Below are 12,451 nucleotides of genomic sequence, written 5' to 3' on the forward strand. Positions count from 1 at the left end.
CGGACTCAAGGGTCCCAGGTTCAATTCCGATCAAGGGCATATACCTTGGTTGCGGGCACATCCCCAGTAGGGAGTGTACAGGAGGCAGCTGATCGATGTTTCTCTCTCATCGATGTTCCTCACTCTCTATCCCTCTCCCTTCCTCTCTGTAAAAAATCAATAAAAATATTTTTAAAAAGAATTTTTAAAGTAGTTTATGTTTTTTTGAGCACCTACTATATGCCAGGCATTGTGTAAGCACTTTCTAAGTGATAACTGGTTTGCTTCTCATGGTGATTTTATGATATATCTATGGTAACTGTCACATTTTTGAAGATGAAGAAACTGCACCTTAACGATGTTTTAAAAACTAGCTGAAGGTCACACGGCTACTTTCAAATTTCTCTGATTGCCATACCTTTTATGAAACCACTGGAAAGTAAAACATTTTCTGATTAGGGTTTTATCATCCTTCATCATTCCTCAGTTGGAGATCTGAATAATCAGTGAAAGGCACAGCAAAAGGAAAGTCCCAGAATATCCCAAGAGTATCAGTGGATGTTGCAAATTAGCAGATGGTAAAATAAACTAGTGGACCAAGATTGGAAGCAGATGAGCTGATGTGAACTCAGAACCTCAATCACATCAATCTGAAAACATGGTTTACTTGCCTAGAATGTAATCAACCTACCAAATTTACATCTCACATCATACCCTTTTCCCATCTCTTTCCATTCTTTACCAACTCACAGGAGCACCAAGACATAAACTCTACCTGCACTGGGTGCTGACCAAGCAAGTCCTTACTGAGCACCGGAGTCCTCAGTACCTGCAAAGGCCCTTCGGTGATGGAAAGGATCTCAAAGGAGAAAATATCCTCTCCTCCCATGGAGACACTTCAATAGCCAGTCCTGGTGGATGTGTTCTTATAAAGTATAACATTTATTATTACTTAATACCTGCTATGTTTTGAGCATGCAGTAGATGCTAATGTGTGCTAGGTATTTTAGATAGATTGTTGTAATGCCCTGTGATTAAAGTGCAATGCCAATTTTACAAGGGAGAAAGCAGAGGTTCAGAGATCAGAGATAAAGATGATATTAATAGCCAATGAATTTTAAGAACTTGCTACGAGTCACACACTGTTCTAAGTGCTTTTCCAACTCATGTACCCATCCTCATGACTCTGCAGGTAGGGACTATTATTTCCTACCTTTCATAGACCAGGAAGCGGAGGCACAGAGCACGCATGTAATTACACAGCATCACACTGACTAACCCTTAAGTGAAACGCCCTGCTCTGTGTCCTCATGAAATCCACATGTCAGTTACATGGACAGTAAACAGCTGGATTGAGACTTTCTAGCCCAGATTAGTCTGAGTAGAAAAAATCCATCTTCTCACTATTCTACTTTCCTAAATCATAAATATTATTCATTCCCTACTTTTCTGAAGGCAATTATCAGGTATAAGTTTACGCTGGAAGAAATGGTGATATATTTCAGATTAAAATACCGTCATTATTTCTCACCTGGAATCTCCTCACCACCCACGACCCCTTAAATACGGTTTCAAAATACCACCCAAGTATATCACTGCAACACAGACACACGCACATCACTGTCCTCCTTACAAGCCTGCAGATCGCCCAGCTCCTGCAGGACTGAATCCCAACTCCTGAACTGCGTACCAAAGATCCTTTATCATCTGTTAGGGTGGCTCCTCGCACCACCGCTGTGCACTTTGCACATGTCCCTCATCTCACACACATGTGCGCAGTGTCCCTGGGATTAGGGATGTCTTTGCTGCAACGGAATAATTCTTGCTCTCTCTTCCTTCCAGGCTTGGCACCCATTTTTCTCCCCCCTGTCCTTCAAGACTCCAAGTGTTATCAGTGTGTAGAAACCAACCTCCACCCTCAGCCACCTCAGTCCTGTTTAGGTGCCCCTCCTCCTCTGCAGAGCATAGCCCCAATTACAGTCATCAACCACAGGCCTGCAAGTTACGGGAGACTGTGAACTTCCCCGGCCAGGAGGGTGTTTGGTACATTTCTAGACACAATCACTCAATGAATATCTCTTGAATGAATTCACAATGCAATAATGGATATACAGTGTGATACATAGTCATATATATTTAATATATAAAAATAATATATAATTTATTATTTAGGGTCAATCATCATTGCTTACCATCGCGTATGGATACTAAACCTAAGTGTACTAACTGCTCGATCCTTATGTCATTCCGTTGTTTCTTGGACTGTGTGGCAGTTGCTTCATCATTACTAAATACTATTAACTTTGACAGTTATTAGTGCAGGACAAATGCAGATCAGTGACTACAAATCCCAGTTCAAATCAGTAACAATGCTGATGGCTGATGCTCTCTGCATGGGCAGCCTATGGCTACTATATGAATCGGTCTGCGAACTGATGATTTTCAAATATTTGGAAATGGACTTCAGATGCTTATTAAATCGGGTAATGCTTTGTAAGTAAAATTAGTGAATCTCTGCTCTTGTGATTATTCAACTGTGTTATATGCTTGGTAATAAGGGGCATCCATTCAACAAATATCTGTTGACTGCTTCATCACTGCCAAGCCTTCTGCTAGATGGTGTGGACACACAGTGAAGAGGTCTGTCCCTGCCTTTAAGGACCTAGAGACTATACACACATACCTGTACACACATGTAAATAGATGTTTCCTTCACTGGGCCACACTCTTAGATAAGGGTAAGGCAGATAAAGTACTTCAGTAAGAGCCAAGCTTTTGGCTTCTGAGGAGGCCAAGTTTTATAGTGTAGAGTGTGGGCTTTGAAACTAGCCTCGCGTGCCTTTGAATCTCAGCTCAGCTCAGATAATAAGCCGTGTAAGCAGAGACTAGTCATCTAAATGCTTTAAAAAGAGGTGCACAAAAGTTAGCCTAACTTCCTTTGAGGATAAAATAAGGTATGTAGAGCACATAAATATTGCACTCAATAAATAGTAAGAATTCAGTCAATTTGGTTCATATTCTTTCCCTTGCTAAAAATTATTCTTTCCATGCAAAATGCCTCTTATCAGTAATAGGGACAATGAAAAAATAGATAAGCATTTCGGATTTTGATCCATTTTAGGTTAAAAAAATGTTTCCAATTTGTATGATGAGAATAATAAAACATACCTCCTTGGAATGTGTTTGGTAGAGTTCATCTATCTTTTGTTGGTGTGATAGGATATTGGAGGAATGGAATAAAACGAAAATTCTGCAAATCCAGCAAGTTACCAGGAACATAATCATAATACGCTTTTACTTATATATAATTTGGGATCCTAAAACTTAATGTCAATCTTTCATTAGCTTCTTGAAACTTACATTTTGAGAAGGCAATGGCTAGCAGTCACTGAGGACAGCTATGTGACAAAAAACCTTTTTCCTACCTACAGTAAAAATGAAAAAGTTGTCATTATGTACCTGTTATTTCTATTAGATTGTATGTCTGAAGCAAAACAAAGGAGAGTGAATTACTCTTAGACGTTACTCCAAGTAAATAAAGAAAACACGCGCATGCACACGCACACATGCACACACACCCCACGTTGCTCCCCCCAAGGCATCCTTGACCATCATGAGAAATTAGGAATTACTTAAAGCAAGGAATCCATGACCGAAGGGATAAGAATTAGCCTAAATACCAGCAGTCAGGGTTCACACCTCTCTCTGGAGGGAACCAGACGTTTTTCCCAGAAGATAGGATGTGCTTAGGGAAATGAATTGCTGCTTGTACCAAAGTTCTGGCCCACCCAGGGAGACAGGCCAGGGAACTGTGCTTCTCTGAACGATCAGGTATTGGGAGTCGGTGAGAACTGTCTCCACTGAGTCACTCGTTTATCAAGAAGCCTGGCGCTCTGGAAACTCTGAGCTGAGTTTCAGGCAATCAGCACTGCAGTTCCCATTCCTAGTATAGAAGACACAGTTAGCTCTACATAATAGAGTATATACGCCAACCTACAAGGCCTTATACAGGCCACCCCTTGATTCTTCTGGCTTTATCTCTCATCCCCCTCACTCTCTCTTCCTGGAACAGACCAGGCATGTTCCCAACACTCAGTTTTGACAACTGCTGTTCCTATGGCACCCCCAACAAATGCCACTTACACTTCTTTTTTGACTTGTGCTTGTTTCATATCATTTGGTTCTCAAAGTCAAGATACATGTGACCAAATTTATCGCCTACTTAAAAATACTTCCTAAGGTAGAAAATATTTCCCTCAGCTGTAGTCAAACTGTAACTGCTTTTTAACATTCACAGTAATACTGCTCCCATCCAAATGTGCAAATAAAAATGACTTGTAATGAAAAGCAGAGATGACTTCCCATCTCCATTTAATCCCAGAGAGACTTAACATAGACGGGTGGCTGGTGGAATTATAATTAAGTCCAAAGCTTTGAAAATTACTAAGAGACAATCCCCTAAAAGTTACCCTATGGATGCATTATGCTGTGCACGCGTGACCCCGGGAAGAAATCTCACACACGCAAGAACTTTGAGGCCAGCGTGCATGACCCTGGGAGTGGACCTTATACTAAAGTCCTTTTGTCATCAGAGCCTCTGCCATCGGTCCTTTTGCAGCTCCACTATTTGCTCGGGATTGGTGTCTCCAGTCCCGGAGACACCGCCGTGGCAGTGAGGGCACCGGTGTTTGGTGTGAAGGCATTAGGAAAGGCACTGGCAGCTGGGGGGAACCTCGTGCTCCCTGCAGAGTAACATGGGGATTTGAACACCCAGGCTCTGGACTCGGAACTTGATTCAAATATCAGGTCAGACACCAGTGGTACCTCTTATAACCATGTGGCTTTCAAGCTGGCATTTCACTTTCTAGGACTCAGTTTCTTGTGTGTGAAGTAGTAATACGAACTATTGAGGTGACTATTATTTACATACGGCCTAGAAGCTAATAGATACAGAGCACTTAGTAAGTTCCAGGCGTGCTACTTATCCTACGTTTTACTTATCCTCACAGCAAGCCTGGTGAAGTTCCGCTATGATCCCATTTTACAGATAAGGAAACTGAGCCACATAGACACTAGCTTGCTTGAGCTCACACAGCCAGTAAATGGAGCTGGGATTCAAATCCAGTCTCCTAACTATGATGTTGGCAATCTAAAGGGAATTTTCTGAAGATTAATGGAATAAATCATGGGGAACCGTCAGCATAATGGACTGCCAATGAGTTATTGATAAAAGTAGCTATTATTACTATTAATTAGCAATAGGCATGTGATAATTATTCTCATACACTATATAGGCAAACATAAAATCATAATTATTTTGTTCATCCTTTCCTGGCTTTTGCTAAATAATAATTTATAAGAGGCTAATTCTATGGCTGCAAATTCTTAAAATGTCACTTAGAAAACTCCTTTACTCACAGTAACCCTTAATCTTCTAGAAACACAATCATGTGCAGAATGTAAACAACAATAAAATTAGATTACCATGTTTCTATTGATGACAGACTATTGGACCACAAAAAGATAAATATAGCCTTCAAATGCAGCCTCAGACCATAATTTGATGCACACTCACACCAGTTTACATATTTCTCATACATAGATTTCTTTGAAATACTCCAGTTGGACAAAACTGTATTTTACTAAATTAATATTACAGCGAGAAAAACAATGTCAGATAATTTGTTAGTGTTCTAAGCTTTGCAGAAATGATAAAACAAGTTTAAAATAACTTCTGGTAATACCAATTGGTATAACTGCATTAACCTGTGACCTAAAATAGGCAATATACAATTAAATACATCTTAACATGCAGAAAATCTAGCCACCTCACTCAAGATCATCTCTCTTATCATCTTGGAAATCTGATACATCATTCAAAACGACTATCTGAATTACAGAATTCCTGAAGCCCTATTTGTAGGGAAGATTCCAATGGCATCCAGTCTTATGTCACTCACAGGCAAATTCATCTGCCTTAAGACAAAATTAAGCTTCTTCTTACGTATATATATCTAAATTTTCAATACAGGCAAACTCAGAATTAGAGCTCTTAATTCCGCTGGCTCACACCTCTTTCTGGCCCATCTCCCCTCCTCACCCCCGAGACAACCAAAAATAAACACTCAAACCAGTACTATATGAACTGACCTGACCAATCCTGGGCTCCCAGGGACTTAAGACAACCAGGAAAAACAAAGATGGAAAGAATCACTGCTTTGCAAACAAGGCCTTAATTAGATCCGTAAATAAAAACCCTTTTACTGCTCCAGCCCCAGGTCCTTCTGAAGGAAGATTTCCCAACTACTTCTCACACTGACACAACACAAACATCAGCACACAGCCTCTAGCAAACCCAGGCGTGAACATACACCCGCAGGCTGGAAACCCTCTAGATGTCCCGTTATCTAAAAAAGCATCACCACTGAAAGTTTTAGGCCTTAAAAATTATACTGTAACAATATAACAAGAAATTTCTATTCCATCCTATCCTGGAAGACGAACTACCCCGAAGACGAGGAAAAACAGGTAAAAGAAAAGCCACAGTTTTTGATGTTTTCAAAACCACCCATTAGTCTCCCCCGAGACCAAGCTTTCATTGTTTAATGGTAACTACACAATTTATTAATTCCCTTGGAAACAACACTTCCAACAGTGCTCTTCGGAGTGCAGGTCAAGCATTCACTTAGGCTATTTTATATTTTTGCCTGCTTATGTTTTATAATGCAAAGATGTATAAACTGGGTGAAACCAACAGTTAACTGCAACAATAACAATTCCGAGAGGTTGGAATGGAACATAAAAGTATGAAGAGTTGAAAGTTTTGAAATATGAAACATTCAAACAACTTTTCTAACTAAGGACCATTTCATGTAGGAAATGAAAAAGCACAATATTTGAGGCTGTAGCTCAGTGTCTCTCTGCCTTTATCCCTTAGATGAACCATGAAAATAGGCGCTAGCCTGTGAGTACAGAACCTACAAACACTGAGTCTTATGATAATTTGGCAGCAGCCCCAAGAAGAAACTTAATATTCTCTGCCTCGCCATTCCATTCCCTTCTTGTTTGTTCTTCAGATGAAGTTATGGTTTTTGATACAGGAGATTTTCATGTTTTCTTAGCCTCATTATAGGGACAAGTGGTGGCAGGAAGAAAAAATGGCCCTGAGTGAGAGAAGACAATCAATATAAAAGTGGGCAAAGCCAACAACTGTGTAAACTGCGTGGAAGTTTTGTTGACCTAATTAAGGAGACCAGCTTCAATGAGGCTGCAGTGAAGTCGCTCAAATATAAATCACGGCCTAGAAAGCTAGAAAGAAATATGTGTTAGGGAGTTAAGGGGAGGTGATTGATATTTTAAACGCTCTTTGAAATTTTAATGAATTTCTTGTTTTTCATTCTTCTGATTCATTGGTAAACGCTGCTGGCTTCAAAATAAGTAAGATTTTCAAAGAAGGAACAGGAAAATCTATAATGATTATCCCCCAGGGAAGCCTGCCAGACATTATGACTTCACTAATTTAAGCTTAACTCCTCTAGTGGTGACTGCGAGGAATGAAGCCAACGCATTATAGAACATGTAAGTAGCATGATGAATTGATTCACAAACTGAATAATAACCCAGAACTTTCTAATACTGTTTGCATCTACTAGTAAACAGGCATGTAACAGGGATCCTGAAGAAAGTTTGAGTCCACATTTTCAAACTGCACACTAAAATAAAACTGAATATGCCAGTAGATGGATTAAAATCCCATTTTATTTTTCGGACAATTTATCCTAACGGCTTCTAACATCAATTTTTAATGACTGGAACCCTTGACATCTCTTGACTTCTCTTAACTACTAGAACCCTTGCCACGTCCACCCCTGAAGAATGCCTGAAAACAGAGTGAAATGAGTGTGTATTTATCTGAAATCGGCCTAAAACTTTCATTTCCAACAGTTAAGATAATTAAGATTATTTTAAGGATAAGGAGTAATTTTTAAATATTTTCCAAATTGAATGGCTCATCAGATTACACAATTATTCAACATATTTTATTATTTTGAACTTATTTTAGCTGTGCAAAAAAATATTCCTGAATCTGAACATGATATCAGCAATTAAGTATGAATACTCAGAAACATATTACCACCCCACAAGCCCTTTAAAAACAAACCACACATCATTCACACAGAGCCCCCCAAGGGGGAAGTCCCCCCCACACACTCGGTTTCATTATGGTGTGGTGCTTATTTTGTCCCAGACGTGCCTGTGAATGATGACAAAATGAAACATCTTCCCCTTACTTCATTTCTTCATCTATAAGAAAATTAACTACTATTATTTCATAATTAATCCCACCAATATGTATTGGTATATTCTTGTTAAGCAAAATAATTTGACATGCTTATTCTTCTATATATTGAAGTTACTTTAAATGCTTATCTTATTTGAATTTTTCAATGATGATAACTGTTACATGTTTGGCCCCCTTTGGCTCTCGTCAGTGGCTACTTGCTCAAGGTCAGTGTCTACCTGCTCAAGGACACGGGCGTGGGGCCCACTAGCCCAGGGACCGCTTTGTGACTAAGCACACCCCAGTCTACACTGTGGCCTAGCCATCCTTCTACCTGCATCTGAATTCCAAAGGAGAGGAAAAAAGGACTGCTTGCCTTTTATTTGCTTTATAAAATCTAGTTAAACCCTAGGATTGTTTTCCTTTTAATAACTTAAAATTCCTTGTTATCACCTATCGAAATGGGAAGAAAAGAGTTTCAGATGAAAAGGCACCTTAGTCAGAGATTAACTTTTGCTAGGTCAGCGAAGTTTCTACTTTTGACAGTGACCATCTTTCATGAACACTGGTAATGAAAGTATTTACTTAAATGGAAAATACAGACTACAAGGGTGGGCAAACGTAGGTTTACAGTTGTGAGTACAGGAAACAAAGTTTATTATTATTTATTATTTTCCATACAAGCCACTGTAAATCTATGTTTTCCCACCCCTGTATTTACACTTTAAAAACAACAGTCACAGTATAAAAATTAAGATGTCTCACATGAAAAACAGCTGATTTTATATTTTTTCTAGTATCATAAATTTCATAACATTAATAGTTTCAAAAGCCTTCACTAATACATATGGGAATACTGAACCAAACAATTTCATGGCATTTAGTTTTGTTTATTTTTTAAGAAATGTGATAAAAGATCACAATGGTGATTGGAAAATGATGTTTATGGATGAAATTCTAACATGAATAATTTATTGAACTTCTAGTGAAACTTATGCTCCAAGTTCATCAAGGTCCAGAGGTTTAGGAGGGAATAAATAAGCAAAAAATATAATCTGTGAAGAAGTAATTTTTCATTAGGCTAAGGTGGAAACAAATAGATTACAACATGTAATATATCCTTCCATATGCTAAAGTTTTAAAAATATACACAGTATCTAAGTATGAAGAATAGATTACAATACATATATATATATATGTATATATAGTCTTATTTACATGTTTAGACTTACGCATATGTGGATCAAATTAAGTATTTTTAGTTACATAACATGTATATAAATATTCATGTATTAATCATACACAAATAATTGTAATAATACTATGTTTTAAATATACTATTTAACCTTTAAGAAGCAAATACATTTTGTGTAACATCCAAATGAGGTTGTATATTTGTAAACAATATATTTCTTTTTTTAACTTCTTTATAACTTAATGTCCAAAGTGCCAAGACTAGGCACACAAATTCTTGTACTGATATTTAGAAACAATTCAGTCCAATGTTATATGTATGCAACAAATAGTTTAGCAACAAAAGGGAAAGCAAAACAAAGGAAATAATTCTAAATTTTCATTACTCATAAAGCAAAACACTGCAAATTGCTACTGTGTTGTGGAAAATGGTCAGGAGGAGATACAACAAAAAGGTTCAAAATGTTATGCCCACTCCATATGTATAATATGCATATGTATGTATCTATGCAAAATAAAACCAGTCTATGTAGTGTTATAATAACCTAGTGACGTGCAGCTCCTAATGATGAGTACTGATTCATAAGTCAAATTACGTAAGGAGAAACAGAACAGTAATTTCATGGATTTGAACTCGTAACCACCTAACAACAGAGCACACAGTCATGAAGAAGCAAGGTGCAAAGTAAACAGTGAGAAGGCAGACACTCACCTTCGGTGCCATTGGGAGTCATGGAATTACTATTTATATGAGAGTTATCGAGTTTGGGGCCACTGGGGGAGTCACTACTACCACTCAGACGGCTATGCGGGCTGGTTAGATCCTGCATTTCCATAGACCTAGAGACAAGAAGCCTTCCGTTTGACAGATGTACCAAATTCATAACGCCGCTATTTAATGCGCTAACGACTTGACGCCTCTGGAACACATTCGCACAAAAGTCCCATTGTATCTCTTTTCTGAGACTCAAAATAGTTCATCTTACATTTTACCTCCAGTCACCCTTTCATAACATGTGGTAATGAAAGGTGTCAGCCACTTGCCTTACCTATCCAGCCAAACATTCACAGGGGGCTTTTAAAATCTTTTTTTTCTTCTTCTCTTATAGGGCTCATCAAGGCACAGATCAAAAGAGACAATTACATCTAATTTAATCTTTTTTAAAAAATGTAGTCATGCTTCTTTTACATTAGAAAAGGCATCATTTTTCTAAAAGAAAAAGTGTGTAAACAAGTAGGAAAAAAACCACCCTTGGATGGAATCTGTTTGATCTAATAAATTAGCACTAAGTACTCCTTTATAATTTACCAACTAATTGTAATTTAATGGGTCCCCAAACCAAATAAAACACTCGGAGCCTATAGTCTAATGACAGAGAATGAGATAGTTCTGCTGAATGTGTTTACTCTGGCAAACTGCTTAATTGTCCCTCTGTTTCCCTTGAAACAAATGCAGCATTAAAACATTATGATGTCGGCTCTCCTGTTTGCTTTGTGGATTACATACAGCGTGCCCAATTGAAAAGGGATAAGGCCCACGTACAGGGAGTCCTGTGAGCATTAGCACTTGGAATACCTCAACTGTCACTCAGGGAAAGAACAATTCTACTTCAGTGCTCCAAGCGTGCATTTTTACCCTATAAAAACACTCCTACCTCCCCTGAAAGTCCTTAGACCCAGCAGTTACTTACTCTATAAAAGGTACAAAAGCCACTACTCATGTGCACAAGTGTACAACTATCCATGTGTATTTAACATCTCAGTAAAGAGAGGATTTATTTAAAGTGACTAAAAACATCCCTAGATACCATCTTGTTTTTAAAGCTTTTGAGAATCGAAGACCCATTTATTTTAAACGTACGTGTATTTTTAAGGCGGGGGGAGGCATGTTTAATATCCTATCTATGAAGCTAAGACTAAAAGGTAGTCATTTTAATTTGGAGGTTGCACTTAAACTGATTTTAAATGGCTTAAGATGAACCATTTTTCTTCTAGGGTGAGTTTTTATTTTCCCCAGTCATCTGAATTCAAACTAGAAATGACTTAAAAATCTAATTTCTCTTTTCTAAATTCCCTTTACATTCACAGTTTTCCTAACTCCAGAAACCATAGCCCATAATCATTTTCAAACCCAGGCTCCTATTCCCTTTCTACATACTCAAAATGTTTTACACACACACACACACACACACACACACACAGTGCTAAGTAATTTCCAACAGAGGCCGTTGCTATTAATAGCAATAATTAAGAAATACTAGACAAAAATAGATATGGGTCACAGAGAGGTAATCTCCCAAAATGTCAAATATCAACAATATCCTTACCTGCAACTTGAGGAAACAGCAACATCTGAACTGGTTTGAGGTGTTTGCACCTGTGATCAGGGGTAAAAAATTAGAAGCTGTTGTTAACTCTGCTTCGGTGTCAGCTCTTAATTACACAGAGCACATGGCAGAGAACCACAATGCTCCCTTTTAACCAAAAGAGAAAAAGGAGGATACTGCAGCCGTGAAAGGCATATTGTCTTTAAGTTGAGGTCTCTACTGTTGTTTCCTCCTGCAGGTCTACCCTCCTCCTCCCCTGGTCAGGGGGGACGGCGGCCAAATGACTGGATAGTGATTCATCACTGGCCTATGACAGCTGCAAACGGATTACCCCTCCCCCAATCAACATGCAAAGCAGCCTGGCCCAGGCAGCTTGGAAAAGGTGCTTGGAGGGGAAAAAAATCGCTAGTAGCAAAATGAGTGTGTTTCACAGCAGTAGCCCGGGCCACAGGGTCCTCCAGCATCCTCGGATCTTTCATCTGCTGCTCTCACCAGCTGAAGCAGCGTTCCCGCCCACCCCTCTCACTCCCGACAGTTTCTTATCCTTATCACCCGTTTTCTGCTATATTGACTGCTTGTCATTTCACATTCACTGAAAGGGCTTTTGGGCAACTTCCAGGCCCCGCTGGACTCCTTGCAAAAGGCAAGTTTTCATCCCCCAAGCCCCATC

The 12,451-nt window shown here is 38.8% G+C and overlaps 1 protein-coding gene across 1 annotated transcript in view; it reads right to left on the reverse strand.

Annotated features, from left to right (window-relative positions):
* EYA1 (EYA transcriptional coactivator and phosphatase 1) overlaps positions 1-12,159 on the reverse strand; it is a 157,970-nt gene extending 145,811 nt beyond the window's left edge. Inside the window, exons 1-2 of the mRNA XM_006767356.2 lie at positions 11,782-12,159; positions 10,167-10,294 (exon numbers count right to left, since the gene is read on the reverse strand). Of these exons, the coding sequence (XP_006767419.1) occupies positions 10,167-10,290 (124 nt within the window). The 5' untranslated portion in view covers positions 10,291-10,294; positions 11,782-12,159. The remainder of the gene's footprint in view (positions 1-10,166; positions 10,295-11,781) is intronic.
* Between the last annotated feature and the right edge of the window lie 292 nt (positions 12,160-12,451).

This window comes from Myotis davidii, unplaced genomic scaffold (assembly GCF_000327345.1).
Source record: "Myotis davidii unplaced genomic scaffold, ASM32734v1 scaffold200, whole genome shotgun sequence".
Classification (NCBI taxonomy): domain Eukaryota; kingdom Metazoa; phylum Chordata; class Mammalia; order Chiroptera; family Vespertilionidae; genus Myotis; species Myotis davidii.